This window comes from Podarcis pityusensis, assembly GCF_964106645.2.
Source record: "Podarcis pityusensis genome assembly, chromosome: 10".
NCBI lineage: Eukaryota > Metazoa > Chordata > Lepidosauria > Squamata > Lacertidae > Podarcis > Podarcis pityusensis.
The window spans coordinates 1,723,628-1,751,360 of NC_138035.1; the positions used below are offsets into that span (position 1 = coordinate 1,723,628).

The window sequence follows — 27,733 nt, forward strand, 5'->3', positions numbered from 1 at the left end:
GCAAGAGCTGCCCCCATACACACATTCGCATAGCTAAAAGGGCCTCTTTCTATGGGGCCATGTGGGAACTGTGTGGTTGGGCTGGAGCCCAGGAGACCCTCGTCCCTCACCCCTCTGCAGGCCCCTGGCTGATGTCCTGCATTCCTTTGGTTTTCTTTGCCTCCTCCGGGGAAACTGAGGACCACCCTGCCCATTGGCTGGCCTCCTGTGATGTCACGAGGTGTTCCCCTGCGCAGGGACCTGGGAAGGTTGCAGCGGGGTGGGGACAGCGAGCAGCGGTGTCTGGGTGGGGGGCTAAGCAGGACCCCTCTTCCTTGGCAGACTGGCGAGCCAGCTACTGGCACGCGAAAAAGTCTTCATTCTGTGGGTGGGCGGGCAATTTGCTGCACAGGGCCTCCTCCCCGGAAGACCTGAAGGGGTAGCAGTCCAGCAGGGCAGGGAGGCGGTTGGGGGGCTTAGCAAGACGTGCCAAGCAAGGCTTTCAATCTCTGGGTGACCTTTGCCCTTCCTGAAACCCTCCCCTGCTTCAGGTTTGATCTGAAGCATTCTGTGCCTGATTGCTCTCAAGGGGAAACCGAGGCAGGGCTGCTGCTAGCCGGGGGAGAGCTGTCTGCTGCTCTTTCTCCCCACAGGAAATTGCCAGCCTCCTCCGACTCCTCCCTCTCCTCTGCTTGGGCATGAAGTGGCGCAGCTCTTACCTGGCGGCTGCTTCTTCCTGCTCCTGAGCCCAAGGAAAACACCTTGTGCAAACAAAGTCAGCTGAGCGGCTGGTGGGGAATTTCCCTGGGCAGCGGAGCCCGCAGGGAGGGCAGGCGGCGCTCTGTGGCCCCTCCAGCTGTAGCCCCACCATGGCCGAGAGAGGCCGGAGTGGAGCTGCCCTTCCGGACGAAGAGGTACCCCCCCATTCACCCCCCCACCTCACCCCGGGCAACTTTCCTGCTCCTCCGCCCACCCTTGGCTTGGGAGGAATCTGCCTGGCATGCCTTAGCCTGCCTGGCTCCGGCTGGGAAAGGCAGCCCCATAGCCTGGGGGCAAGGTGGGTCCTCTAGCAGGTGGTCCCAGAGGTGTCCAGTGGGGATGGGGGGGCATACCTGGTTTACCCACTCTGGTGTCTCTCTGCTGGGAAAAATGAAATTTGCTAGCCTCAGGGACTTCCTGAATTTCTGTTCTTCGCCTGACCTAAGCAGTTTCCCAGGGCAAGAGGGGGCAGGAGCTGCGGGGCGGAGGGACGACCACCACGTCCCCGTTTGTGTCTTCCTCTGGCTTGGCATCTCTTGGTTTGTGGAAACATGCAGAGGAAGAGACCGGCTGCTGTGGGGCTGAGGTGGCCTCAGCTGCTTCTCTGCAGGGACCTCCTTGGCCCCCATCCTGGTGGGACCCCCACCCCACCTTGGGGTCCTCATCATGGACATCTGGTGAATTACGGGGAACAGCAAACTGGAAAGGTGGGGGGGGGGGGACTCTCAGCAGTCTAGTCACACCTTGACTGGAGTGCTTGTGTGGGGCACCTCCTAACCTAGACCTCTTGCCTGCAACCTCTAGGTCTTGGCCTTGGCGTGGGTCTGCCTGGTTGCCCTGGCTCTCAGGTGAGTGGCCAAAGACCACCTTTCCCTCCCTCCTTCCCTCCAGCCGGTCCTCTTCTCTGCCCTCCAAGCACAAGGGGAGCAGCCTGACCCCCTGTTGCCCTCCTCCTGGTGGGATCTCCAGCCCCATACTCTGTGGGTCGCAGGGAATCCAGGTAGCTTTCAGGGGGCCTTTGACGGTAGGGGGTGAGCAAGGGCACCCACAGGCTGTGCCCTTTGCCTGGGTGGGTCCTGGCTACTCGTCTGCCCGCCATGGGGGGAGGGGGCGCCTGCAAAGTCCGCTTGCCTTGGCACCCCCCTCACCCGCCTTCTCTGGAGGCACCCGAGGGTGTCAGGCACATCTGAGTCCACAGCTGTCAACGTTTTCCTTTTTTTAAGGGAAATTCCCTTATTCCGAATAGGATTCCTTGCAAGAAAAGGGAAAAGTTGACAGCTATGCATCTGACACCAGCGGTTGAGGGCAGAGCATAGGAGTCCAAGCTGCTCCTCTCCAAATCCAAATTTGGAGGAAAGAGGGAGCAGCTGGCCTCCCTCCCCAGGACGTGACAGGCCACACAAAAGACTTGCCCGGTTCTTGGGGGCTGCCTCCTCTGCTCATGGGCAGGCGATGGAGGGGGAGCTGGGTGGGGTGGGGGTTCCCCTGTCCCAAGCGAGAGCCCAGCTGACTCCTGGCCGTCTTTGTCTTGCAGCCTGCTGGGCAGCGGTTCCATTGTGGCTGCCTCCCTCCTCCGAAGGCGATGCTGCCAGGATCAGGTCTGCCAGGGTGGGGTTTCCGACGCAGCCCCCCCCCATGCTCCGCCACGCAGGGCATTGTTCTGCAGGAGCCCCCTGGGCGCACGGGAGAGTCGCTTGCATTTGACAAGGGCTCTTCAAAATCCTCACCTGAGTGCTGCCACCAAAGAGAGCAGCCTGCAAGAGGATGGGCTGGATGGGCTCAGAGCAATCTGGGAGACCCCCCCCCCCGAGCTCCCCATCCAGCCCAACTTAAAGTGGGGGGAGAGGGAGACTTTGAAGGGTTAGGGTTGCTGTATTTCAAAACGTGATAATCCAGACAGAAAAGTTGTCAAGCTTTTCCCCAGATGTCTAGATTGTGCAGCAGGCTGAGCTCTGGGAACGGGACAAGAGAAGCCGGGAGGGGGGCATTCCCCAGCCTGCCTGACCTTTGAGTCCCCTTCAATCTGCATGGGTAGGCAAACTAAGGCCCAGGGGCTGGATCTGGCCCAATCGCCTTCTAAATCTGGCCCATGGACGGTCAGGGAATCAGCGTGTTTTTACATGAATGTGTCCTTTTATTTTAAATGCATCTTTGGGTTATTTGTGGGGCATAGGAATTTGTTCATTCCCCCCCCCCCAATATAGTCCGGCCCCCCACAAGGTCTAAGGGACAGTGGACCGGCCCCCTGGTGAAAAAGTTTGCTGACCCCTGGTCCAGAGGGTGGTCTCTGGGTGCAGGGGGCAGAGGGGTCCTGCCGGTTGCTGGTCTGGAGCTGGCCCTGACCCCTTGCTCTCCCCCCAGCTCTGCCCGCTCTTCCTCCTCTCCCTGGCGGATCTCCTGGGTGCCTCGGCCCTCCTCTCCGCAGCTGCCATCCAGCTCCTTCCACCGCGGCTCTTCGTCTCGGCCTACCAAGCCTGTCCCTACCTGCTGATGCTGGGCCTGGTAAGGCAGCCGTCGATCTGCCCGGCAGGGGCGTGTGGCAGCCGCCTCTCGCACCAGTGGGTGGCATGGAATGCAGTCAGCTGCCTTGCTCTGAGCCAGCTCAGAATTACCTGCCCTGACTGGCAGCCACGGCTCTCCAGGTTTTCAGGCGGAGGAGTCTCTCCAAGCCCCACCTGGAGATGCTAAGGGGGATTGGAACGCAGGACCTTCGGCTTGCAAGGTGGCTCTGCCACCCCTTCCTGGGGTCTCATGGCTGCCCCCCTTGCTGAGAGCTTGACCCAAGTGAGTCCTGCCAGTTCCTGCAGACAGACGGATGGGCAGCCTCCTGGCTCTGGAACCAGCCCACCAGCCCTGCCCAGGTCAGGGCACCCCCTGCCTTGTGCCAGAGCCAGGTTCGCCCCCTCTGTCCCCTGCCAGGCCCCTCTTGGCGCTCACCTGCCCTTGCCCTGCCTTCCTCTTCCCCAGATGTTCTACGCCGTTTCTCTGCTGATGGTCGTCGTCTATGCCTACGAAGTGAAGCGAGCTCTGGGGGGCTGGAGGGAGGCCCCTTCCTCTGCCCTGCTGCAGGTAGGAAGGGCGCAGGGCCCCTGCCTGGCCTCTGAGAGCTTAGGAGGGACCCCAAGAGTCATCTAGTCCAGCCCCTCGCAATGCCTCAATCAAAGCCAAGATGGCGGAGGGTCTCCTCACCAAACGTGAGGCTTCTTCTACCCATTGGCAATGGGAGTTCCTGCATTTCCGCTGGGGTCCTCCAGGTTTTTTGAGCCCCAGGCACCCTGCTGGCCGGCACTGATGGGAGTTGTAGTCCAACATGCCTGGAGGGGGGGCACCAGCCTGAGCAAGGCTGCGCCAGAGGGGTGCTGGCCAGCCTTGGAGAGGGGGCGTCTGCAAGGACTTGGGCTGCTCCTTCTAGGGCAGGGGTCCCCAAACTAAGGCCCGCGGGCCTGATAAGGCCCAAGGGACTCGTTTATCCGGTCCACGGTGACCCCCGCTGCCGTTGCCCGCTCTTACTGGCACTGCACTGTGCGGCTGCCCACTTGCGGGTCAGAGGAGCACCGGAAATAGCTTGTGCGCATGCGCAAGCGTTATTTCTGGTGCACATCCGGGTCGGAGGAGGTCTGTGCACATGCGCACAAGCTATTTCTGGTGCTCCTCTGACCCGCAAGTAGCATGTGGGCACGCGTATGGGCACAGGCTCCCCTGCCCTCCGGCCCACTGGGCGATCGGCGCTGGAGACACCGGCCCAAGGCGCAGTAAGTTTGCTGACCCCTGTTCTGGGGCCTGGCTCCATAGAGGGGGGCTTCCCGGGACTCCGCCCATGGGTGCCCAAGATGCTCTGGCTGGGAAAGGCTCTGGCAGAGGCCCCTGCCCAGTTGGGGGAGGCTCAAGAGGCTGGGGGGCACCTGGGGGAGACACAAGCAGGAGAAAGGAGGACTTGGGTGATTCCCGGCGGGTGTTTGCCTTTGCTAAGGAGGCTGCCTTCCTCTCAGCTGCCGTCTCTGTTTCCCTCCAAGGAGGAGAGCGGCAGGTTCAGCGAGAGACTCCGAATAAATCTGCCCCGTCTCTTGGCCTGGTAGGTGCAACTGACTGGCGGGGACTGTCCTGCCACCCTTTCCCTTTGGGAGGGGGCCCTCTTGGCCCCTGGAGGCCACACGAGGCGAAGCCCCCTCTCAGCCCCACTGCCTCTGAGTCATCTCCTTCCACAACACCCCACCCTGTGTCTTCTCGCAATAAAGGCTGCTCCCGTTCCTGGTCTTCGTGGTCCTGCTGGTGATTCGAGGCTCATCCCTGAGAGATGTGGCACCCTGGGCCTTCCCCCCGTTGGCGTTACAGGCTGGCAACGGCTCGCGAGGGTCCCACGGCCTCTACTGCTCCAGGTAGAACCTGCCCCCCTTCCTCTCCCTTGGGATGGGGTGGGATTTTGCAGAGGAGGGTGGTCTCTTGCGTCCAGCTAGCCAAACCCTCCCACTTTCCTTCCAGCTGCCTGATCCTCATCCGCCACTCGCATGACACCTGCTACAAGGTACTGCCCCCCCCCCAGTGCTTCCTCCACCAGCTGCTTCCTCTCCCTGTTGGTCTGGGATGCCCTTTCTTGGACCCCACCCCCATCCTTTAGGGGCACAAGGTCCCTTAGTTCTGGGTGAAGGGGCCCCCAGCAACAGCAGGGTTGTGGTGCTGTGAAACCAGCTGCCCCCCCAGCTCCCCTGGAGGACCAGACGGCCGTCCCAAAGGCTGCCTCCTTCACCTCCTTCTCAGGTGGTGATAGTGCCCAGATATTGGCATGGGGCTAGTCTCATGGGGTCCCAAGGATCATCCAAACTAACCCCAAGCCCCCTGAATCTCTGGTTGAACTTGGGGAGGTTTGTTCCCCTTCCATTTCCAGTATTCCTCCTGGCAGATCTCTCCTGTCACAGGAGAGCAGGAACTCGCTGCCCCCCAAAACAGAGGGTGATGGGATTCTCAGGAGACCCTCCTGTCTGCCTGGGCAGCTGAGCCCCAATGGGGGTGGGCGAAGTGCCCCCATGGGCTTCAGAGGCTCTTTCCAGAACACTTGCAGAAGGGCCACGGGGCCTGTTTCCATGGGGGGGGGGTTACCCTTGGACCCCACCCCGCCAGTGTTGGCCCCCTTACTGAGGAGCTTCCCCCCTCCCCTCCCAGTACACAGGCAGGAACGACTCTGGCAAAGAAGTCAAGATCTTCTTTCTCGTCTTCGTCTCTCTGGTTGTCGCCTGCTGCACAGTAAGTGTGTCCGTCCGTCCATCTGCCCGTGTAAGTGTGGGCATCCACCAAGGCCTGTTTATTTATTTTTGAAATATACTCAGAGCTGAGAGTGGAATTCATGCTCTTTATTCATCTCATAGTAGTGAGGAATGGAAGTTCCCCTGAGATGTCTGCTTTAGAAAGGAATTGCTGAAATAATTAACAGAAGTGGAATACGAAAAGGGAGGTGTGAGGAGGTCGAGGAAATAAGTGAATGAAAGATGGGATAATGAAATTTGATTTATTTTATTGTTGTTGCATTGTTTTGTTAGTTTAATGTATTGTATTGTATGTGTTTTTTCTTTTCTTTTAGTGTTTAAATTTTTTGGAAAAGTAATAAATATTTTTTTTTTTAAAAAAGAGATGTCTGCTTTATATACATTATTTACGCAATGGGCCGCACGTGATTGGCTAATTCCGGGATTCACCTGTAGACCAATCAGGTTGTGGATTCACTTCCACCTGGAGCTGGATTGGGTGACTCCTGCGGACCAATCAGACTGCTGCAGTCTGGATCCTATTGTTCTAGGACCAATCAGACTGCTGCATTCTGGATCCTATTGTTCTAGGACCAATCAGACTGCTGCATTCTGGATCCTATTGTTCTAGGACCAATCAGACTGCTGCATTCTGGATCCTATTGTTCTAGGACCAATCAGACTGCTGCATTCTGAATCCTATTGTTCTAGGACCAATCAGACTGTTTGATTTTGGATCCTAGTCAACTCAGTACATAACAATTTTTATTTTTTATTTTTTATTGAATTTATATACCGCCCTATACCCAGGGGTCTCAGGGCGGTTCACAGAATAAAATCAAGATATAAAATCACAAAATACACAATGAAGATAAAAACAACAACCCAATAGCCCCCCCCCCCATTTGTGGTCTGCTGACCTTTCCCTTCTTTGTCCCTTTTTCTAGGAATAAGCTGCACATTTTAGTAAAAACAAAAATGGTTTACTTACATTTCATATTTTTTTTAAAAAAATTAATTTTAAATTGGAATTTTATTTACAACATAACACAACCCCCCCACTCCCGCAATACACAAATCCACCCTCATTAAACGTGAACATAACATATAATAAGCAAACAACCAAATAAGAGACTTCCTTTATCCTGTAGCTGGCCTCCTTATTTACTTCTTATAAACTGTTTCCTTTATGAATAATTATTTAGATTTTTCTAATTATAACTTAAATATCCACAAAGTCTCCTGCAGACATTAATCAAAACAAGTCCAGGTATTTTAGGGCACTGTTTTGTGAAGTATTCTCTGCATTTTCCCCGTGCTTTTTGAAACTCTTGTCTAGTGTGATCTCTACTAATTGCCTCTGTTCATCTAGCCAGTTCAATATACTCTTAACAGTTTATCTTGCCATTCCATTTTTGTTGGCACAGTTTCTTTTTCCCAGTTTTTAGCAATTAGGATCCTTGCCGCTCCTGTGGCATAGAGAAATATTTTCTGATCTTCTCTTGCTATACCTGTGTCCGTTATCCCTAGTAGAAAATCTTCTAAATTTTTCATAAAATTATACTTAAACATTTTCTTAAGCTCGTCATACATTGTGTTCCAGAAGCTTTTGATTTTTCCACAGGTCCACCAAACATGTATAAGTCTCCCCTCTGTTTTACCACACCTCCAGCACAGATTTGTTTTTGTCTTATACATTTTAGCTATTTTGGTAGGTGTTAAGTACCATCTATAAAACATCTTGATTGGGTTTCCCCTCAATACTTCACAGGCTGTAAATTTCCAGTTCTTTCTCCATAGTTCTTCCCATGCTGTTAATGGTTTTCCCAATATCTAAAACCCACTTGATCATTACCTCCTTGGCCTGTTCATCTTTGACCTCCCACTCCAATAATGTATCATACATTTTTTATATTACCTTGGTTTTGTTTTTCTAATAATGAAGGTTCGTTTTAGAAACCTTTTTTTCTTATCTGTCCTGAACACTTCGTGCAATTGATGGTATTGGATCCAACCTGTAAGGTGTTGTTTAATTTCCTCATCTTCCTAATCTTTAATTACCAATTTAATGTATTTTTCCTTAATCAGATCTTTATATGTGGCCCATTCTAACTCCATATTTTTCTTTTTTATTGTAATTGCTTCTAGAGGTGATGCCCACCGTGGTGTTTTCGGTTCTAGGAGATTCTTATATTTTGTCCATGTTTTATATAATGATTTCCTTAGGACATGATTCATAAATCCCCTGTGTACTTTCCCTTTTTCATAAGCTAAATACGCATGCCAACCATAATGATTATTAAACCCTTCTAGATCTAACAAATCACTGCCTTTTAACTTTACTTACATTTCAATGCAGGCAGCAAATACGTCAAAAGTATTTTACTCGGGTAAAAATGGAGCCTGGTCTGAGGCCCATTCACTGGCTGACCAAATGACCCGCTCTTCTTGGCCAGGTGAATGGGCATGCCAATGGGGAAAGAGCCCAGAGAAGGGTGGGGGGTCTGAGTTCTGCCCCTTTCCTTGCCCCTAATGGCTGCCTCCCGCTGCCCCTGGCCAGGTCCTCTACTGCAGGGTGAAGTGCTGGTGTCGCCGCAGGCAGAGAGGTGGCCGCACCCTGACCCTGCCATCTCCGGAGAGTGACGGCTGTGCCATCAGAACCCGCATCGCCTGCTTCTTCCAGCTGGTCTTCCTGGTCTGCTGGATGCCAGGTGAGTGACCTAGGAGCCTTGTCTCCGTAGCACCGCTGAGAGACTGCTTTGGGGCCACTTGCCTTCCACGTTGCAATACTTGGGTCTGAAGACATGGAAATCCAGCCTCAAGTCATCTTCGAGGGGAAAGAGGCAGACTCTCTTCTTGTTTGGCAAGCGTGGAGACCCCCAAGTTAAGCCTCATCACTTACCTCCAGGTTTCTGATGTTTATTGAATGAGTCGAGAACTCTCAAGACACATTGTCTAACAACTACTCCCCACCCTTGGGGTGGATCCCCACATCAGATACAGACCCTGAGAGCTTTCTTTGGGCTGCTGGGGGCGGGGAGAGTCTCTGGGAGCCAGCGTGGTATTGTGGTTAAGAGCTGTGGACTCGTAATCTGGTGAACCAGGTTCGCTTCCCCGCTCCTCCACCTGCAGCTGCTGGGTGACCTTGGGCCAGTCCCACTTCTCTGAAGTCTCTCACCCCCACTCAACTCACAGAGTGTTTGTTGTGGGGGAGGAAGGGAAAGGAGAATGTTAGCTGCTTTGAGGCTCCTTTGTTGTTGTTTTTGTTTAGTTGTTTAGTCGTGTCCGCCTCTTTGTGACCCCCTGGACCAGAGCACGCCAGGCACTCCTGTCTTCCACTGCCTCCCGCAGTTTGGTCAAACTCATGGTGGTCTCTTCAAGAACACTGTCCAACCATTGAGGCTCCTTAGGGTAGTGATAAAGCGGGATATCAAATCCAAAACCTTCTTCTTCTTCTGATCCATCAGGTGGCAGGCGGTTTCCCCCCAGCGCAGAGACAAAGACCGCCCAGTTCAATTTTAAATCAGGGCTATTATGGGGTGTGTCTGCCAAGATGGGCAGAGGGATCAGCACCCAGGCAGAGGGGATCCTGGAGGTTTGCTAAGTTGCCGCATGTTGGCTGAACCCAACATTTCGAACTGCGGAAATACCTGGAAAAGGTGTAAATGGGAGGAGCTTCCTCCCTCCCCCCTCCTCCCCAGATGCCCCGTGTTTGTGCATTTATAGAATTGCAGGCTTGTAGGGACCCCAAAGGGTCATCTAGCCCAAGCTCCCGCCCTGCAGGAATCACAGCTGGAGAGTCCCAGATGGGTGAGCCACCAAGGCAGGAGGGTCTGGCACCTTCCCAGAGAGTCTGTTCCACTGGCAAAGAGTAGTTCTGGGTTCCTTGGTGAGGGAGGGGTCATGGGCGACAGGAGCCACCCTAAGCGGATGGAAGAAAGAACTTGTTCCCTGGTGGCAGACAAAGGCCTTTTCGGGGTGGAGGGAGAGAGGGAAGGCTTATAGGAACTCTGCTCTGCCAGAGGCCAGCTCCATCTTTCGCCCAGCTGAGCACCCGCTTGGTCACCGAGGGAGAAAAGGTGGCCGTGATCCCAAACCGTGAGCTACATTCTCAGGGGATGGTGACTCAGCAGGTGTAGGGATAATCGCTGGGTCCGGAGGGAGGACACTCCCCACCTGCAGGCAGCCTCAGCCTGCCTGCACGTGTGACCTTGGGGTGCAGGGCACACTCCGCCACAGACAAGCCACCGCTGTCTGAACACCGTTCCCTCTGTCTCACCTTTTGTCGTCTCAGCAGTCTGCGGTGCCCTGTCTGTAAGCTTTGTCTCGGAGACCTTTTGTTTCCTTTGTCATACACTGTGCAAGAGGAAAATGACGCGGTGGAAACGGGTGCCAAAATAACTTTGTACCACCCCACGATCTCGGGACAGGAAGATGTGTAAAGGTCACAGCCCCAAATGTATCTGCCTGGGTTTGCATATTTGTGTCAATAAAAGGAGCCTCCACAGAGCTGGCCGGCAGCTTGCTTGCAGCTCACCTGTGCGCAGCTCACCTGCATTATCAACTCCTGCCTCATGTCCATCACTTCAACCTGGGGCCAGGGTGCCCCCTGCCAGCCTGGTGACCTTGGCCAGGAAAAGTGACGTGGCCCCTTCTTCTCTCCTTCCCCCTCAGCTTTCTTCCTGTGCCTGCTCTCCTTCTCCAGTCTCCAGCCGGCCATCCTCTTCCCTCTCTACTTGGCTGTGGTGAGTGACGGGGGGGGGGTCCTTGGAGGGGCTGAAGCAAATGCACTGGTCTTGCCTCGGCTCCTGGACTTCAGTGCTGGCGAAGGGAGGGGCTCCCACTTATGTCACCCCTTTCCTGCAGAGCTGGCAGCCCCATTCATTTCCAAACGCCCTCCTTTGTGGCGTGTTCCCTCAGCCTCCTCTCCTCTCCCCTCTCCTTGGGAGTCCCCTGGGCAGCCGCAGCTGCCGCCCCTGGTCTCTGAGCTGTCCCCTCCTGCCCCAGAGAGAGGTGCCTCCTCACACTGCCCCACAGGGGCTTGGGATGCAACCCCTGGCCAGCCCTAGAGGCGCCATTTGCCTGCGGAGCTTATAGTCAGTGTTGTAAACAAAATCTGCCCTTTTTCCCTTATGGGGTATCCAAGAGTCCTTAAGTGGGTTCTCCATCGGTAGGAGAAAATAACAGAGGCCAACCAGAGAATATTGAGAAGCAAAGCAGCTAGTAAGCCTGATCTTTATTGATCTGTTGCAACAGAGTGCTCCCCTGAGGAGGACCCCCAACCAAGGCATGCCAGCCCATATATAGACATTTTAAATTCCCCGCCCTGGAGCTCCAGACCACCCCTCCATACATCACAGAAGGGGTGTAACCTCAGACCACCCCCCACAAACATCATACCTACATCACAGAAAAGACGGTCTACAACAGAAATGTGAATGTTGTTGTTTTTCCTGCCTGCCAGGTTTTCTGATAATGCCTTATCTAATTGCCTTTCCTGGTAGTCTGGCCATTCCTTTGAAATGGTGATTACTAAATTCCTGTAACAAGGAAGGTGTTTTTTCCACCTCCTCCCTCCTTGCAGAGAAACATTTGGCCAGCTGGGGGGTCAAAATGGTTTCAGGACTGTCTTCCTGTGCTGCTTCAGACATGTGGTTTATATATTTATGTGTGTGTTTGCTTGGTACATTTATGAACATTTAATATATATCTAAGACCTTAAAATTCTTATTACACCAGGGCTGCTGCAACAAAGAGCTGTGCAAGCCTTTGGCAGGCAGAGATGTGAGAGGGCATCTGAGGAGGGAGGGAAGGACAGAAGGACAGAGGCCAGGGTTGCCTGAGGCACCCCTGCCCATCATTCAAGGCACCCCAGGGTGCCACAGCACACTGGTTGAAAACCACTGATCTAACCAAACAAAGCCATGCGGTGGTCAGCCACAGAAATGCCAGCAGAGCAATCCACCAGAGGTGGCCTTGGATACTTTAAGCGATTGCAGGATTGCAAGTGGGGTCTCAACTCCCTGGATCTCCGGGCCCCCGTGAAGTTTCCCCCCTCCCCAGCCTCCCTTTGCTCTGCCAGAGCACACCCGTCCCCCCCCGAGATGCTGAAGCTGCTGGATTTTGCGCGCCCCCCCGTAAGCGTAACGCCTCCTCTTTTCCCTTTCTGCAGGCCCTGACCGTCTCCCTGCAAGGCTTCTTGCACAGCCTGGTCTACGGGTGGCTGCGGCAGAACTTCCGCCGGGAGGTGACCGGGGAGCAGATGCCCCTCCTGGCCCACCTGGGCCAGAAAGCCTTTTTCGAGGACTCCCTGGCCATATGCAGGGAGGGCTGAAGAGAGAGGGGCAGGCGGGGTCTCCCCAGAACAGAGCGCTGCAAAACTCAGGCAGGGAGCAGCTCAGCTCTGCTTCCCTCCCCCCCCCCCCACTGCCAGGGGTGGGGGTGCATTACAAGCCCCTCCATTCTGGGTTTTTTTGTAAGGGTATTTTGCTCAGGACTTGATTAGCCCAGCAGCCAGCAGGATCACACCAGAGACGCGTAGGAGCCGTGCGCTCTGCTTGCTACAGGGGCTTCATGTGTTGTGGGGAAATCAGGAGATTGTTGTCGCCCCCCCCCCTTTGCTCTGGGGTCTCACAATCCCCTGGGGTCCACTTGGCGGTCAGAGCAAAGCAAGAAAAGGCAACCAGGTATATGAAAAGCAAGGCGACTAGGAGGCCCAGTCTTTATTGTTGTCACAGCGAGGTTCCTACTTCTGAAAGGCAAAAGAAGCAGCCCCAGCAAAGGGTGCGACTCCTTTGAAAAGTTTGCCTTTTGCCCAGAGATCCACTCCCAAAAAGCACCGTCCAAATGTTGCAAGGCATCACAGGAAGAGGTGACCTTTTACAGAAACTTGAGTCCTTGCCTTGTCTCCAAGATATCTGAGCATGGCAAGTCTCCTCTCCTCTGCTCATCTTTGGACAAACATGAGCACACCCCTTTGGCGTCACAAATAACCTTCGCCCCAATCCATTCACCTAGTCTCTTGCTCAGCGATTTCTTCCTGGGCAGATAAGGATCCTTCCTTCCGTTGTCAGCCCATTTTATTGCCCATGGTCAGGACTCGGGGATTGTGGCTGCAGCCACGACGTGCTCAGACTCTGTTGCTCAGAACCACTTTGGTTCACTCTGTGTATGATTCTGTGACCTTTGGCTTGAGTTCTATTCATGAATAAACTATTTTATTTTAATATCTATGGTTTTCCCATTCATAAAACAGGATTTATGAGTGCTAGTTGGGGGTTGGGGGGCAGTACCTCTGGTGGGGGACACACCGTGCTCCTTCTGGGGCAGTTTGGTCCCCAGTCTGCCCTCAGCTTTCATCTGGGGCTCCTAGTAGCTGCCAGCATGGTGCAACAGGGGCCACACTCTGGAAAATGGATTTGACTCACCCCAGGGCATATTTTACTGCCCCCGTCCCCCCCTCTATAATTTTCCATTTTTACAATTATTTTAACAACAACAAATAAATTCATCCCAAATCAATCTGCATTTTCTTTTACTCCCCCCCTTCTCTGTGGTTACTTATTTTGTATCTTATTCTTGCTGCATATCCAGTTCAGACCTATTTACAAATTTTCCCTTTATAATTCTTTTTAATTATTACTGCTCATGTTTATTACATCATTCCTGCTAATGTTTTTAATTGTTTACAGTGCATCTTCATGTATTCAACACATTTCCCCCATTCTGTTCTAAGAAAACTCTCATCTTTAGCACTTATTCTTCCGGTAAGTTTCGCCATTTCTGCTACTCCATCCATTTTAGCTGCCAGTTATCCTTCATTGGAACTCTTTCTTCTTGCCATTTCTGGGTGTACACCATTCGGGCAGCCGTAGTAGCATACCTAAAGAGGTTTTTTCTGTTCTTTAAAATCACCTCCCAGAAGACTTTTACTATCTTACATGGCCACCACATAATAATAATAATAATAATAATAATAATAATATCCCGCCCTCCCCAGCCGAAGCCAGGCTCACAGCGGCTAACAACAGTAAAAATAACACAGTTTACATAAAATCACAATCAATTAATTGAAATACATTTGAAAATCAATTCATTCCAAAATCAATTCAAAATCAAATCAATGGCAACCATTGGGCTAGAGTTCTGTGAGGATTACAGAAGGAGAGAGGGGGTCAGACTGTGCCTTGGCCAAAGGCCAGGCGGAACAGCTCCATCTTGCAGGACCTGCGGAAAGATGTCAAGTCCCGCAGGGCCCTAGTCTCTTGTGACAGAGCGTTCCACCAGATCGGGGCCACGGCCAAAAAAGCCCTGGCTCTGGTTGAGGCCAGCCTAACCTCCCTGTGGCCAGGGACCTCCAAGATGTTTTTATTTGAAGACCGTAAGGTCCTCCGTGGGATATACCAGGAGAAGCGGTCCTGTAGGTATGATATGAAAAAGGTTCCTTCCTTCTCTTTACATTCCAGCATGTATTTGATTCAGTCTTGTACATTTTAGCTAACCTACTAGGCGTCAAATACCATCTACACATCATTTTCATATAGTTTTCTTTTAAGTCATAGCGTGCTGTAAAACTGCTCATCCCTTCTCAATGGGTTCAGTTTGTACATTTCTGAATGCTTTTTAGATAAGATGCAGGGAAAAGGACAGATGCCCCATTGGCAGAGTGCCAGCCTGATGCTGCCCTCACCCCTCCTACTATCTCTGGGTGGGCCCCACAGAGAAAGCCTGACTTCAGGCAGCAAGGGGCAAGTTGAGGGAGGATAAGTCCGGCTAGCAGCCCTTGTCTGCGGGGGGCAGAGAGAGACGGCAAGTGGGGCAGACAACGCTGCCTTTCTCCTTCAAAGGCCTCCTTCCTTCTCAAGCAGAACAAGGCTCTGCTCAGCCCCCCCCCCCCAGTAGAGGCTGCACCCCTTTTGGTTCTCAAGGGTGAGATCCTAGCAGGGCACAGACCTGCGGCTGCTTGCCTTTCGAGAAGAGAGTCCCGATCCGAGCACCTTCCACCTATCAGGCACAACTCACTTGGGAGCACCTTGCTTACCAGCTGCTCCTGGAGCTTCAGGATGCTGGCCAAGATGGGCCCCTGTGGCCTGATCCAGTCTCTGACTCCCAGTCCACTGGGCGAGGCAGAATCAGGTCATTAAAGTGACTGAATGGTTGAAGCCGTCCTGTGAACTGGGCAGCACATCCTTTCAAACATCTGTATCGCCATTTCTTTCTGACGTACCAAGTGCCCACCTTGAGAGAAGCTGCTTCTCTCTCCCTTTGGCAACAGGGATGCTCACCTGCCTGCCTGCCCCCACAGATGGGGACCAACACATCGCCCAACGACCCAAGAGAGTCTCCTCCTCCTTCAGGATTCCAGTTATTGCCCACATGCAAAAGTTCAGCGGAGGGATTTGTAGGAGTTTAGCCCTGACTCTTGTCCGCTGAGATTTTCTTAGGGGATTCCCAAGGCTGAAACAGGCCTGGCCAGAGTCTGGAGGGGCCAGCCAGCCAGCCAGCCAGCCAGGCTCCGCTCTGCTCCCTCGAGGAGAGAGCCCCGATCCGAGCACCTTGCACCCATGAGGTGCAACTCACTTGGGAGCATCCTGCTTACCAGCTTCTCCTGGAGCTTCAGGACCAGGTCGACCACCTCAGCCTCAGACTTGTCCTTCACCCAGGCCTGGATGTTCTGCAGGAAAAGAAGCCGACTCAGCTGGGAAGACGCTTCCTTGCTTCCTCCTCCTCCTCCCCAGAGCAGGGCTGGGCAATGGCCCAGATCCTGGTGCCACTTTCTGGCGCACCTGCTAGGAATCTTGCAAAATGCGAAGTCGTACAAGAATATATCACCAAGGGCAACTGCTCCACAATAAGGAGTCTAAGCAAGCAAACAGAGAAATCTCAGACGTCGTCTTTTTCTTTGCAATCACTCGTGTATTTGATAGAAGCAATGTCAACTCGCGAGTCAACCCCCGCATGCTTTTCCAGTACAATCAGCCCTTCAACCCACAAAGGGGCTTAATCATTGAGCTGATACGATAAAAGCAATGATTATAGTCAACATCTATTTCCATATGGAATGGTTGAATTACGGTGAGAATATAACAACACAAGAAGACGGAAGAAGTAAAAATAATAATAAAAAAATGAGATCACACATGAGTGAAGGGAAACGGGGGTATAGGGGAATTTGAAATATTTTTAATATAAAAACTTTAATATAAAATTTCTAACTGTGTTGTATTTGTATTTAGTTAATTATGTAATAGGTTTATGTTAGAAAATGAATATGGATGTTGAATTTGATGTTTGTAATTTTTCTTTTTTCGGTTGGGGGGGAGGAGAATTACAGTGAGAATATATCCCATATATGTAACCTCTACACAGAAGACTACGCATCCATAGCTTAGAGAAAGGGGCAGGTCTATAAAGGTAGAAAAATGACAAAATTACGAATTTCATCACAAAAGGTTTGTAGAACTAATCCCAGCCTCCATCGCTTGTATGAAAAATCTGTAGAATATACCTGTCCCCATATGCAGGGAAGAACAGAAAAAGGTCTTCTATTTGTTACCCTTCCTTGGGAGATGCTGGCAGGACTCACATATTTAAGAGTGAAGTTAGGAATTCCTTATTGTGGAGCATTTGCCCTTGGTGATATATATTTTGTGTGACTTTGCATTTTGCTATTATATCACTACCCTGTGTATTGTCGAAGGATCCCTGCAAAGCACAGGGGGAGCTGGCTGGGCAAAACTGAGCCCGACTCAGCCGGCAAGGCTAAACTGTCGGGGGGGACTTTCTGGCAGAGGAACAGTCTCCCTCGGAAGGTGGTGGATTCTTCTTCCTTGGAGGTTTTTAAGCAGAGGTTGGGTGGCCATCCTTCAGGGAGACTTTAGTTGAGATTTCTGCATTGCAGGGGGTTGGACTAGATGACCCTCGGGGTCCCAGCTCTATGATTCTATGATTCTAGGGTGCTTCCACAGCTCGTAAGCAGGCCAGGATGCAGCACACACACACACACACACACACACACCCCCACCCCCAAGGAGTCCAGGTGTGTCCTGCTTGGCTCTTTGTGAGATGCCGAGTGTGTGCTCTGGCTCTGCAAAGCCCTCAAGCAGACGGCAAAGAAATACTAGTAAAGGAAATGGAGCGAATGATGTCAGGCTGACGTTTCTTTCTTTTTTTAAAAAAAAAACCAAAAAACAAAAAACTTTTATTGATAAATGCAATACTTACAACACAAACCAGGACACTAAACAAACTGATTATACATAGATACATGTACACCTCTCAACTTAGATTACAAAAAAAGAAAACAAACATACAAACTAGACATACAGACATAAATTTGGACTTGCCTCCACCTATATGTGGCTTCCTTCGTTTCTATTCGCTGTGTTATCAATATTATTATTAATTTTTTTTTAATAATTTTTATTAAAGTTTTAAACAAAGAAAAAAGAAAAACAACACACACAAAAAAACAATACAAAATTTAACAATAAAAACACAAAACATAACAATTAAAAACCAACTCTCTTTTCCATTCCCAATTTTAAATTACTTATTTTCTGGACTTCCTCATACCTCCCTCTTTTGTATTCCAATCTACATTATTTGTCCAGCAGTTTCTTTTCCACTTTTTTAAACCCAATCTTTAGTTTAATAAGATATTAAAATATATAATTTCAACTTTTTTAAGCCTAATCCTTGTTCTTAATGTCATATACCTTTAAATTTTTCCCTTTTATTATCAAATTTCCATTTCTTTAAACATCTTTAATCTTGATCTTTAATCTTAATCTATCCTTAACTTTAACCCGTACAGCTGGAAACCACTTATTTTCAATCCAACATCATTCTAACATTCCTTAATTTTGCAGTGTTTCTGAAGATAGTCTTTGAATTTCTTCCAGTCTTCCTCCACCGACTCTTCTCCCTGGTCACGGATTCTGCCAGTCATTTCCGCCAATTCCATATAGTCCATAAGTTTCATCTGCCATTCCTCCAGCGTGGGAAGTTCTTGTGTCTTCCAATACTTTGCGATGAGTATTCTTGCTGCTGTTGTTGCATACATAAAGAAAGTTCTATCCTTTTTTAACACCATTTGGCCCACTATGCCCAGGAGAAAGGCCTCTGGTTTCTTAGGAAAGGTATACTTAAATACCTTTTTTAATTCATTATATATCTTTTCCCAGAAAGCCTTAATCTTTGGGCACGTCCACCAAAGGTGAAAAAATGTACCTTCAGTTTCTTTACATTTCCAACATTTGTTATCGGGCAAGTGATAAATTTTCGCAAGCTTGACTGGGGTTATGTACCACCTATATATCATTTTCATAATATTCTCTCTTAAGGCATTACATGCCGTAAATTTCATACCTGTGGTCCATAACTGTTCCCAGTCAGCAAACAATGTTATGTCCAACGTCCTGTGCCCATTTAATCATAGCCGATTTTACCGTTTCATCTTGAGTATTCCATTTCAGCAGCAAGTTATACATTCTTGACAAATTCTTAGTTTTGGGTTCTAACAATTCTGTTTCTAATTTGGATCTTTCCACCTGGAAGCCAATTTTCCTGTCCAATTTAAATGCCTCCATTATCTGATAATAATGAAGCCAGTCTCGCACTTTGTTTTTTAGTTTTTCAAAACTCTGCAATTTCAGTCTATCTCCGTCTTGTTCCAAAATTTCCCAATATTTCGGCCATTTGACCTCCATATTGACCTTTTTCAAGGCTTTCGCTTCCATTGGTGACAGCCACCTTGGGGTTTTGTTTTCTAACAAATCCTTATATCTTAACCAAACATTGAATAACGCTTTCCTAACAATGATGATGTCAGGCTGACGTTTCAGCTCTGCTCACAGAGGGCCTCCTCCTCCCTGTGGCACAAACAATACTGAAGGCAGCAGCTACGGGTTAAAAGCTTGACCTGATTGGCGTACGATATGAGAGCTACAGGTTGCCTTTGTTGGTGGGATAGATTTCAGTGCCTCACTGGTCAGCTGCCACTTGCCTTAAGCCGGTCAATAAAGCGCTGACCTGCTACCATCTACCCACTGCTGTGGTTGGAGCTCAGAGCACCACTCAACACATGGACTGAAATTCTGCACTAGGCAAGAGCTCTTTGACAGAGGAACAGACTCCCTCGGGAGGTGGTGGGGTCTCACTGGAGGTTCTTAAGCAGAGGTCGTCTGGTCGTCTGTCACGGATGCTTTAGCTGAGATTCCTGCATTGCAAGGGGTTGGACTAGATGACTCACGGGGTCCCTTCGAACTCTGCAATTCTACAATTCTATTATTCTCCCTGCTGTGGATTTTTTGATGGGTAGCGAGATTGGCTCTCCTGCTGAACCTGTTTCCACATTCCGGGCACTGATATGGTTTCTCCCCTGTATGAATGCTTTGATGGGAAGTGAGATGGGAGTTCCGACTGAAGCTCTTTCCGCATGCCAAGCACTGGTAGGGTTTCTGCCCTGTGTGGATGCTTTGATGGGAAGCGAGACTTTCCTTCCGACTAAAGCTCTTTCCACACTCTTGGCACTGAAATGGTTTCTCCCCACGGTGAATACTTTGATGTCGGCGGATGTTTGCACTTGTAGTAAAGGTCTTCCCACATTCCAGACACTGGTAGGGTTTCTCCCCTGTATGAATTCTTTGGTGGTACGTGAGACTTTCCTTCCAAGGGAAGCTCTTCCCACATTCCAAGCACTGATAGGGTTTCTCCTCTCTATGAATTCTTTGATGAGACGTGAGATGGGAGTTCCGACCGAAGCTCTTTCCGCATTCCAAGCACTGGTAGGGTTTTTCCCCTGTATGAATGCTTTGATGGGAAGTGAGATTGGAGCTCTTATTGAAGCTCTTTCCACATTCCAAGCACTGATACGGTTTCTCCCCGCTGTGAATTACCTGATGTCGGCGGACGTTTGTGTGTATGTTAAAGCACTTCCCACATTCCAAGCACTGATAGGGTTTCTCTCCTGTATGAGTGGTTTGATGGGAAGTGAGACTTCTCTTCCGAATGAATCTCTTTCCACATTCCAAGCAGTGATAAGGTTTTTCTCCTGTATGAAGTCTCTGATGGGAAGTGAGACTTTCCCTCCGACTGAAGCTCTTTCCACATTCCAAGCATTGATAAGGTTTGTTCCCAATGGGATTTCTTTGATGGGAAGTGGAATGGGAGCTCTGGCTGAAGCTCTCTCCATACTCCAAATGTTGATACGGCTTATCCACCGTGTGAATTATGTCATGGTCTCCCTTCTTCTTATTTTCCCATTTATCATCACCTGAAATGAAGAAAAAGATGGATTAGAGTCTCAGGAAGAAATGGGAGTTCCCAATTATGGAGCAATGCTCATTAACACTTGTGATACAGGGAGTTAGATGGAAAGTCTTATTCCAGGGTTCATGGCCTTTGATTGCTGGCATTAACAGAAATACCTATGAGAACCTGAGATTCGAATAGCCTGTCTCTCTCCTGGGATAGATATTGCCCAATCATGGAATCTGCTCTACCTCCAATAGCTGTCCTCTCTTTAGTCAATCAAAAACAGAGAGAAGCAAAGAAGAAAAAAGCAGTTCAGACCAGCCTGATCAATGTCTAAAAAGAAACAACAGGAGGAACAATATTAACAGACAAAATAATCAACAGCCCCCCATGCAAGGTGAGTTGTGGGGGTGTTAGCATTGCATCCCAGATGCTGCAAGTGGCCCTGCTGATTTCCAGCAAAATCGGGGAGGCTTTGTTGGGATATTCTGTTCCACCTTAAGGACAGACGTGTGGAATTGTTGTATGTCACATGTCTGTTTACACTCCAGTACAGCTTGCTGGGAACTTCTGTTTGTGTATAGCTTTTGCTGTCTTGCTTTGGACACGAAGGAGATCAGACATGTTTTCCTTTTGTCCTGATGTAGCTGAATAAACTGCTTGTAAATATGCTCAGACAACTTCTCCTTCTGCTTCTGTTGCGTAGTGTTTACTCTGCTGAGTAGCGTGCCCCAGCTTCTGAAGCTTGGGTCGCAGATGCTGCGTCAAGGACTGGAGATCACCCGGCACAATGGCCGGTGGGCTGGAGCCAGCGGGGGGCCTGCCAATTGCCCCTGTTTCCTTGGTTGCATGTCAACAGGCTTATCACAGAGAGGTATGTGTGGAATTTCCGAAGAGATATTATGATCCACAAGGGAGCCTTACTGAGAGAGGCCACGATCCTGCGATTCTCCTCCATGACTTCCTTATGCAGAGCTCTCTGGTCAGGATCCAGCAACGCCCATTCCTCGTCTGTGAAATGAACAGCAACATCTTCAAAGCACACCGAACCCTAAGAGAGAAAGAGAAAGGTCCTCCTCTTAGTCAGAATGAAGATGATCTGCTATAAATTGCTCTATTGCTTTCTGCTGTGTTATTTTAATGGGATCGTTTTGCTGCACATTTTAATTGTGGGTGTTTCTTTAAATATCTTAATGGAATTATTTTAGTGTGCATTTTAATGATGGACATTAACCTTAGTGTAAATGGGGGGACTCCACAATGTGTTCCTCAAATCACTCTGTCTGTGCCAGCCTTGCCGCTCTCCTTTCCCTGTGTGCTCTTTTGGAGGAACCTGATACCCTGAGGTCAACTTCAAGAGAAACACGGGGGCACAGGAAGGGGGAGGAGATTGGGGCAAAAGCCCCATTCCGTAACTCTTGGGGCTGGTTAGCTGAATCCTGGCCCCTTTGTGGGATGTAATCTACTGGGAGCAGTCAAATACAACATTCCTTGTTTTGCTAGAGTGGACATGCCGGGGATGTTGGTCCAGTCAATTGAACTTCCTGTTCCTCCTGGCCTGGAGCATCCTTCCTTGCATGTGACTAGTGGGTGGGTGTGACCTTCCCAGACCTGGGAAAAGGCCAAGGCATACTGCCTCTCTCTCTCTTTTCCATCTTCCTTTCGTCCTGCAAACTTCCTGGACTGAACTGCTGGCTGCCAGCCAAGCAGTCTCCCAGGTCATCTCCCTTATGGGGTAATCCTGTTTTTATATGCTTGCAACTTTCAGCCTTAAGTCTGTCTTCAGGGATCACACTGTGCTCTGCCTGATCATCAGTAAACTTTCTTTTTATTGCTTATGAAGAAGACTGTGCTGTATTTATTCAATTAGGAAGGAAAATATCAGAACACGTTTCAATCTGGACAAGCCAGATTGAATTGCCTATTGTCTTAAGAAACTCACATGAGTTTGCAACCAGTTTTCTGCTGTGTAAAGAGGGAATGCATTCTGCTTGCTAGTGCAAGTTAGGAATCATATTTTAAAAAGGTAAAGGTAAAGGACCCCTCACAGTTAAGTCCCATCATGAACGACTCTGGGGTTGTGGCGCTCATCTTGCTTTACTGGCCGAGGGAGCCGACATTTGTCCACAGACAGTTTTTCCGGGTCATGTGGCCAGCATGACCAAGCTGCTTCTGGTGAACCAGAACAGCGCACGGAAACACCATTTACCTTCCCGCTGGAGCAGTACCTATATATCTACTTGCACTTTGACGTGTTTTCAAACTGCTAGGTAGACAGGAACAGGGACCGAGTAACGGGAGCTCACCCCATCGTGGGGATTCGAACTGCTGACCTTCTGATCGGCAAGTCCTAGGCTCAGGGTTTAGACCACAGTGCCAGCCGCGTCTCTGCAGGAAGGATATTAATAAACAATATATCCTCTCCTGCCGCCCTGAACATTCCCACACACTTTTGTATGGTGTGTAAACTGCTTAGAAGCCTGTGTTTGCATTTAATAATAAATCTAGAAATAAAACTGCAAACAACTGGTGAATCATATTAGCAACATTCAGAAGGCGAGTTAAGGTGAGATGGCTGTTCCTTATTCCCAGCACATAAGCCTTCTAAAATAAATAGTTCAGGGCAGATTTGTTAAGAAAATGAGAGATTTGCTTGGGTCTGGAGGGACCCCGGCTGCCCCTCCCCACTGCCCCTTCCCCACAATACTCATTTCCCCTACCCCATCTGGTTCCACAGCCGTTGCTCCTCCTTCACCACCAGGAATAGATGGAAGAGGAGGTCTTGCTGGCATCATCTGGTCGCCTGCAAGAGACAGAGGTAAGTGGGAAGCCAGGAGTAGATGCTTTTCTCAGAGGCTAAACACTACATATCAAACTACAAAGGGGCCTTTGAAAAAGTCTTGCCTGCTGAACGGATTATGACATTTGCACCCATTTCATATTTTAGTTGTGTTAAGAATACATCTCCCTCCTTGGGGCTCTTGGACAATATTCCCCCAAAAGATGAAAAGAACCCATGTGTCTGTTTTGAAATCCACAGAATGGAACCAAACAGAGAAAAATCTTATTCCTCCTTACCCAGTGGCTTCTGTCTGGTGTCCAACAGAGTCCTTTCAGTCTTAAAGGAATCCAGACCCATTTCTGCAAACAGAACCTGTCTCTGAAATAGCAACAAGGATTCAGAACAGAAAATGGGGAGAAAGATTAGCAATGACTGAGGTGAAAACCTGAGGGGTATCCAATCTCATTCCTCGGATGCTTTCCAAAAAGGGATGGGCCATTAGTAGAAAATTTAGGGAGACTCTCCCTCATGTTCTGAGCTACTTAGGAAAGTCTCTCTCACCTGCTTTCTCTCCTCCGCCTGACTCAGGAGGAAACCTTCGGCTAGGGCCACTGCCTGGGAACTGGTCTCTGCTCCGCATTCCCTCACCCAGCTCTCCATCTCCGGTGGAAGGACAGCCAGGAACTGCTCCAAGATCACCAGGTCCAGCATCTCAGCTTTCGTGTGCCTTTCTGGCTTCAGCCATTGATGGTAAAGGTTGTAGAGTCGGCTGCAAACCTCTCGAGGTCCTTTGGCCTCCTGGCAGCAGAACTGCCTGAACTGCTGGCTCTGCTCCTCTGGGTGGAGAGTGTCCTCCTCACCCAGGATCTTCTGCACAGAGTTTTCCCAAAATGCCCCACTGTTCCCTGTTTTGATGGCATGGCCTCTTCCTGATTCAGGCCCAGATGAGTCTTGCTCATCCATTTGTGGTCTCAGGAAGCCTCCAAGAGAGATGAAGGAACCCCTTGATCTTCTGCCAAGTTCTGTCTGTCCGAATTAGAGGTGTCAGCAAATTCTACAAAGCTTGTACATTATTCTGCAATAAAACTGACTGTCAGGAAGAAAAAGAAGGAAACCTCTAGCCCAGGCATAGGCAAACTCGGCCCTCCAGATGTTTTGGGACTACAATTCCCATCATCCCTGACCACTGGTCCTGTTAGCTACAGATCATGGGAGTTGTAGGCCAAAAACATCTGGAGTGCCGAGTTTGCCTATGCCTGGGCTAGCCCTTCTAGAAGGAAAGTGACGATGCATAATGTGCCGGCAACTGCAGGGATTTCTGTGAGATGAATCAGCTGTAGATATACCTGCAAATTTATTGTGCTAATTTTGTGTTATACACATGACATGAGAAGACTGTCAGTATTTATTTAATATTATTTGCTTAATTAAAAAGAATTTGGTGGAGGCAAACGTAGAGTGAGCACAGCCTCTGGTAAGAAAGAGGTGCAGCAGTTTAAAAACTTACAAAACACTGGATAACATTAACAAATATGAATATTCTAGACCTGGAGTGTCATGATAACAGGTTTAGTTGCAGGCATATTTATGGTATGAGAAGGCAAAAGTACATAAAGGTTTTTTGAATCATCTTGTAAGAAAACCAATCTATATGGTATGGGAGAAATATAAAAATTTATTAGAACAGAAAACACCCTGGTGGCTTTCCCCACTAGAAGCAATATCCTTGAAAAAATTAAATACCAGAAACGATTGGGCAACATATAAAAAGTTGTTAACGGAAGTAGAAAAACAGTTGAAATTGCAAAATTTTGAGGACATATGAAATTTAGTAACTGATTGGTTACAATATCACCAACTAGATGATATATTTAAGATGGATAAAAAGAATGGAGTTAGTAATGAAATCTCAAGGTTTGAAAAAGAATTGTTAGAGGATAATTTATAATTACTTTCTAAAATGTACAAACTAATTTTAGAATGGTATACAAAAGCTGAAGAAGTTAAATCTGTAATGATACAGTGAGCGATTTTGGGTACAATGTAGATTTCATCATGAGAGAAGTTATGGAAAGATGATCTGAAATTTACAGCATGTTGTATGTTGAAAGAAAAATATATATTAATGATGTACCTTTGGTATCTAACTCCCAGTAAGATAGCAAAAATGTATAAGACAGCTACAAATATCTGTTGGAAATGTATGGAAAAAGAAGGCCCTTTTTATCATATGTGGTGGACAGGCAAAGTAACAAAAGCATTCTGGGAAATGTTTAAAATAACTTTTATTTAAAAAGCCAGAAGTTTTTATTTTAGGAAATATAGGTGCTAAAATTCCAAGGGAACAGAAAAGATTGTTTATGTATGTTCTTGGCCCAAAGATGGAAAGAAGACAAAGTCCCTAGCAGAGAAGAATGGCAGATCAAGTTGATGGACTATGATGAAATGGCAAAAATGACCCGAAAAATAAGAAATCAAGAAGACCAAAACTTTAATAAGGAATGGGGAAAATTTATAACTTATCTTAAAAAACCATTGTAAACAGTGTGATTTCAATAACACTTGTAATGTAACGAGAACTACGGATACAACAGAGATACAAAAATTCTGAATTATTGCAAAAGATACGGTAGGAAAAGTTTAACAATAAGGCCCACAAGGGGGAGGAGGAAAGCCCAGGGGATTTCGTGGGAACCTGTGTTTCTTTATATAATGTTGTGGTGTCAGTGTAAATTTTTATTTTGAATATTAAATAAATAAATCTGGAAAAAAGTTATAAAACATGCAAAGAAATGAAGCACCGGGATTTGGGCTATGAGACATTTTTCAACATCTCGTTGCTACCAGCGCTTCCCCTTTCTACCCCTCTGGCATAGAAGAGACCACACACTTTGGTAAGTGAAGATGTTTTTTTACTTACAAACTTTCCAAGTTCAGATTCATGCATATCTCCATGCAGCAGCAAGAAAACACAGGCAGAAATCTTTGGTTACAAAACGGAACAGAAGGTTTCTGAATGCGTGGCCTGCCCTTAAAGAGGTCAGATACGTTCTATCTGGTCAAGTTCGCATGGTAAAAGGGGCCAAACAGCAGAAGGCAAGGGAGCAAAGATTTTCCCGGGGTTCATCAGCAAAGGACTCCCCGCAACTGGGACTCCGAAGCCTTGCATTGCCCTCTGCTCCTTCGCCAACTGGCCTCGTCCTCTTTCAAAGCCATCTCGGTTCCAGAGGTTTCAGTGCACGTTGCATGATGGAAGGACTTTCCTTTGAGAGCCCTCCATCTGTCAACATCCACTCTTTCTTTCTGGCACAGGGTTTCGTTTGTTATAAGAATTTTAAGGTCTTTGATATATATTAAATGTTCATAAATGTACCAAGCAAACACATGCATAAATATATAAACCACATGTCTGGAGCAGCACAGGAAGACAGTCCTGAAACCATTTTGACTCCCCCGCTGACCAAATGTTTCTCTGCAAGGAGGGAGGAGGTGGAAAAAACACCTTCCTTGTTACAGGAATTTAGTAATCACCATTTCAAAGGAATGGCCAGACTACCAGGAAAGACAATCAGATAAGGCATTATCAGAAAACCTGGCAGGCAGGAAAAATAATAATAAAATAATAATAATTTATTATTTGTACCCCGCCCATCTGGCTGAGTTTCCCCAGCCACTCTGGGCGACTCCTGATCAAGTGTTAAAAACAATACAGCATTAAATATTAAAAACTTCCCTAAACAGGGCTGCCTTCAGATGTCTTCTAAATGCCAGGTAGTTGTTTATCTCTTTTACATCTGGTGGGAGGGTGTTCCACAGGGTGGGTGCCACCACCGAGAAGGCCCTCTGCCTGGTTCCCTGTAGCCTCACTTCTCGCAATGAGGGAACCGCCAGAACAACAACATTCAAATTTCTGTTGTAGACCACCTTTTCTGTGATGTATGTATGATGTATGGAGGGGTGGTCTTGAGCTCCAGGGCAGGGAATTTAAAATGTCTATATAAGTGCAGGCACACCTTTGTTCTGTGTCCTCCTCCTTTCCTGCGTGTTAGGGGAGCACCCTGTTGCAGCAGACCAATCAAGATCAGGCTTACTAGCTGCTTTGCTTCTCAATATTCTCTGGTTGGCCTCTGTTATTTTCTCTGACCGATGGAGAACCCACTTAAGGGCTCTTGGGTACCCCATAAGGGAAGAAGGGCAGATTTTGTTCACAACACGTTTCACGTCGGAATGTTTCCGTGCGGCTGCGGCATCCATTCATAAACGTGACTGATCCATCAATCTGAACGGGGTTCATTCCCATGCGTTTCCCGCGCCGCCCTCCTTCGACCCAAAGACCCTCCCCAAAGGGTCCAGTTGCGCATCCATGCAAAGGAAGAGCAGAGTTGCTGCCCTCCTGCGACCCCGCCCCTCCCTGGCAGGACCCTCCGCTCCTTGACTTGGGGGTCCCCCCCCTTGCAGGCTCCCCACATGCAGGTTCCCCTGTAGCCCTGGGACACCCCGTGCACCCTCTGGGAGAGGGAGAGAGAGGAGACTCACCGGATCCCAGCAGGCGCCGCCGGGGCAGCATTGGCAGGGAGAGACAGAAGCGCCCCCTTTTTTTGCAGGAAAAGTCTGGGGAGGCGGGGAGGGGCTTTTGCTCTGGAGGACCTGCCCTCCCCGTCTTTCTTTCCTGCCCTCTCTAGGAATCCAGCTCGTTTCTGTTTAACCCTTGGCAGGCCGA

The 27,733-nt window shown here is 49.1% G+C and overlaps 2 protein-coding genes across 9 annotated transcripts; one reads left to right on the top strand and one right to left on the bottom strand.

Moving 5' to 3' along the window:
- Positions 1-661: 661 nt before the first annotated feature.
- Positions 662-21,078, top strand: LOC308486370 (uncharacterized protein). 5 transcript variants are annotated; one of them, XR_013991031.1, is made up of 12 exons: positions 662-893; positions 1,543-1,586; positions 2,273-2,336; positions 3,100-3,240; positions 3,706-3,807; positions 4,752-4,810; positions 4,974-5,114; positions 5,218-5,260; positions 5,896-5,976; positions 8,335-8,431; positions 8,536-8,686; positions 10,650-10,720. XR_013991031.1 is itself a non-coding variant. In XM_081023177.1 (12 exons), exons 1-12 carry the CDS (start codon positions 849-851, stop codon positions 20,950-20,952), a joined length of 957 nt encoding a protein of 318 aa, XP_080879303.1. In that variant the 5' UTR covers positions 668-848; the 3' UTR covers positions 20,953-21,078. The 5 variants fall into 5 exon arrangements, 4 of the variants coding, with proteins under 4 accessions (XP_080879301.1, XP_080879303.1, XP_080879302.1 ...); XM_081023177.1 differs by lacking the exon at positions 8,335-8,431 and adding an exon at positions 20,938-21,078 and having other exon boundaries at positions 668-893; XM_081023174.1 differs by lacking the exon at positions 8,335-8,431 and adding an exon at positions 12,148-13,201 and having other exon boundaries at positions 669-893.
- Positions 18,838-27,684, bottom strand: LOC308486284 (uncharacterized protein). 4 transcript variants are annotated; one of them, XM_081022967.1, is made up of 6 exons: positions 27,550-27,684; positions 23,575-24,039; positions 23,310-23,391; positions 22,952-23,034; positions 21,156-21,282; positions 18,838-20,250 (listed from the first exon to the last, which is right to left on the bottom strand). In XM_081022967.1, the coding sequence occupies exons 2-6, from the start codon at positions 23,974-23,976 to the stop codon at positions 19,145-19,147; spliced, it is 1,800 nt and encodes a 599-aa protein (XP_080879093.1). In that variant the 5' UTR covers positions 23,977-24,039; positions 27,550-27,684; the 3' UTR covers positions 18,838-19,144. The 4 variants fall into 4 exon arrangements, with proteins under 4 accessions (XP_080879093.1, XP_080879092.1, XP_080879091.1 ...); XM_081022966.1 differs by having other exon boundaries at positions 18,839-20,250; positions 23,575-26,316; positions 27,550-27,602; XM_081022965.1 differs by lacking the exon at positions 27,550-27,684 and having other exon boundaries at positions 18,839-20,250; positions 23,575-27,528.
- Positions 27,685-27,733: the final 49 nt, after the last annotated feature.

Coding starts and splice junctions, on each gene's coding strand:
- LOC308486284 (XM_081022967.1), bottom strand. CDS start 23,976: ATGGATGAGCAAGACTCATCTGGGCCTGAATCAGGAAGAGGCCATGCC. Junction 23,035..23,309: donor CACCAGACAGAAGCCACTGG/GTAAGGAGGAAT, acceptor TGTCTCTTGCAG/GCGACCAGATGATGCCAGCA. Junction 21,283..22,951: donor CGGCTGTGGAACCAGATGGG/GTAGGGGAAATG, acceptor TTTCTCTCTTAG/GGTTCGGTGTGCTTTGAAGA.
- LOC308486370 (XM_081023174.1), top strand. CDS start 849: ATGGCCGAGAGAGGCCGGAGTGGAGCTGCCCTTCCGGACGAAGAG. Junction 5,261..5,895: donor CGCATGACACCTGCTACAAG/GTACTGCCCCCC, acceptor CTCCCCTCCCAG/TACACAGGCAGGAACGACTC. Junction 5,977..8,535: donor TGGTTGTCGCCTGCTGCACA/GTAAGTGTGTCC, acceptor GCCCCTGGCCAG/GTCCTCTACTGCAGGGTGAA.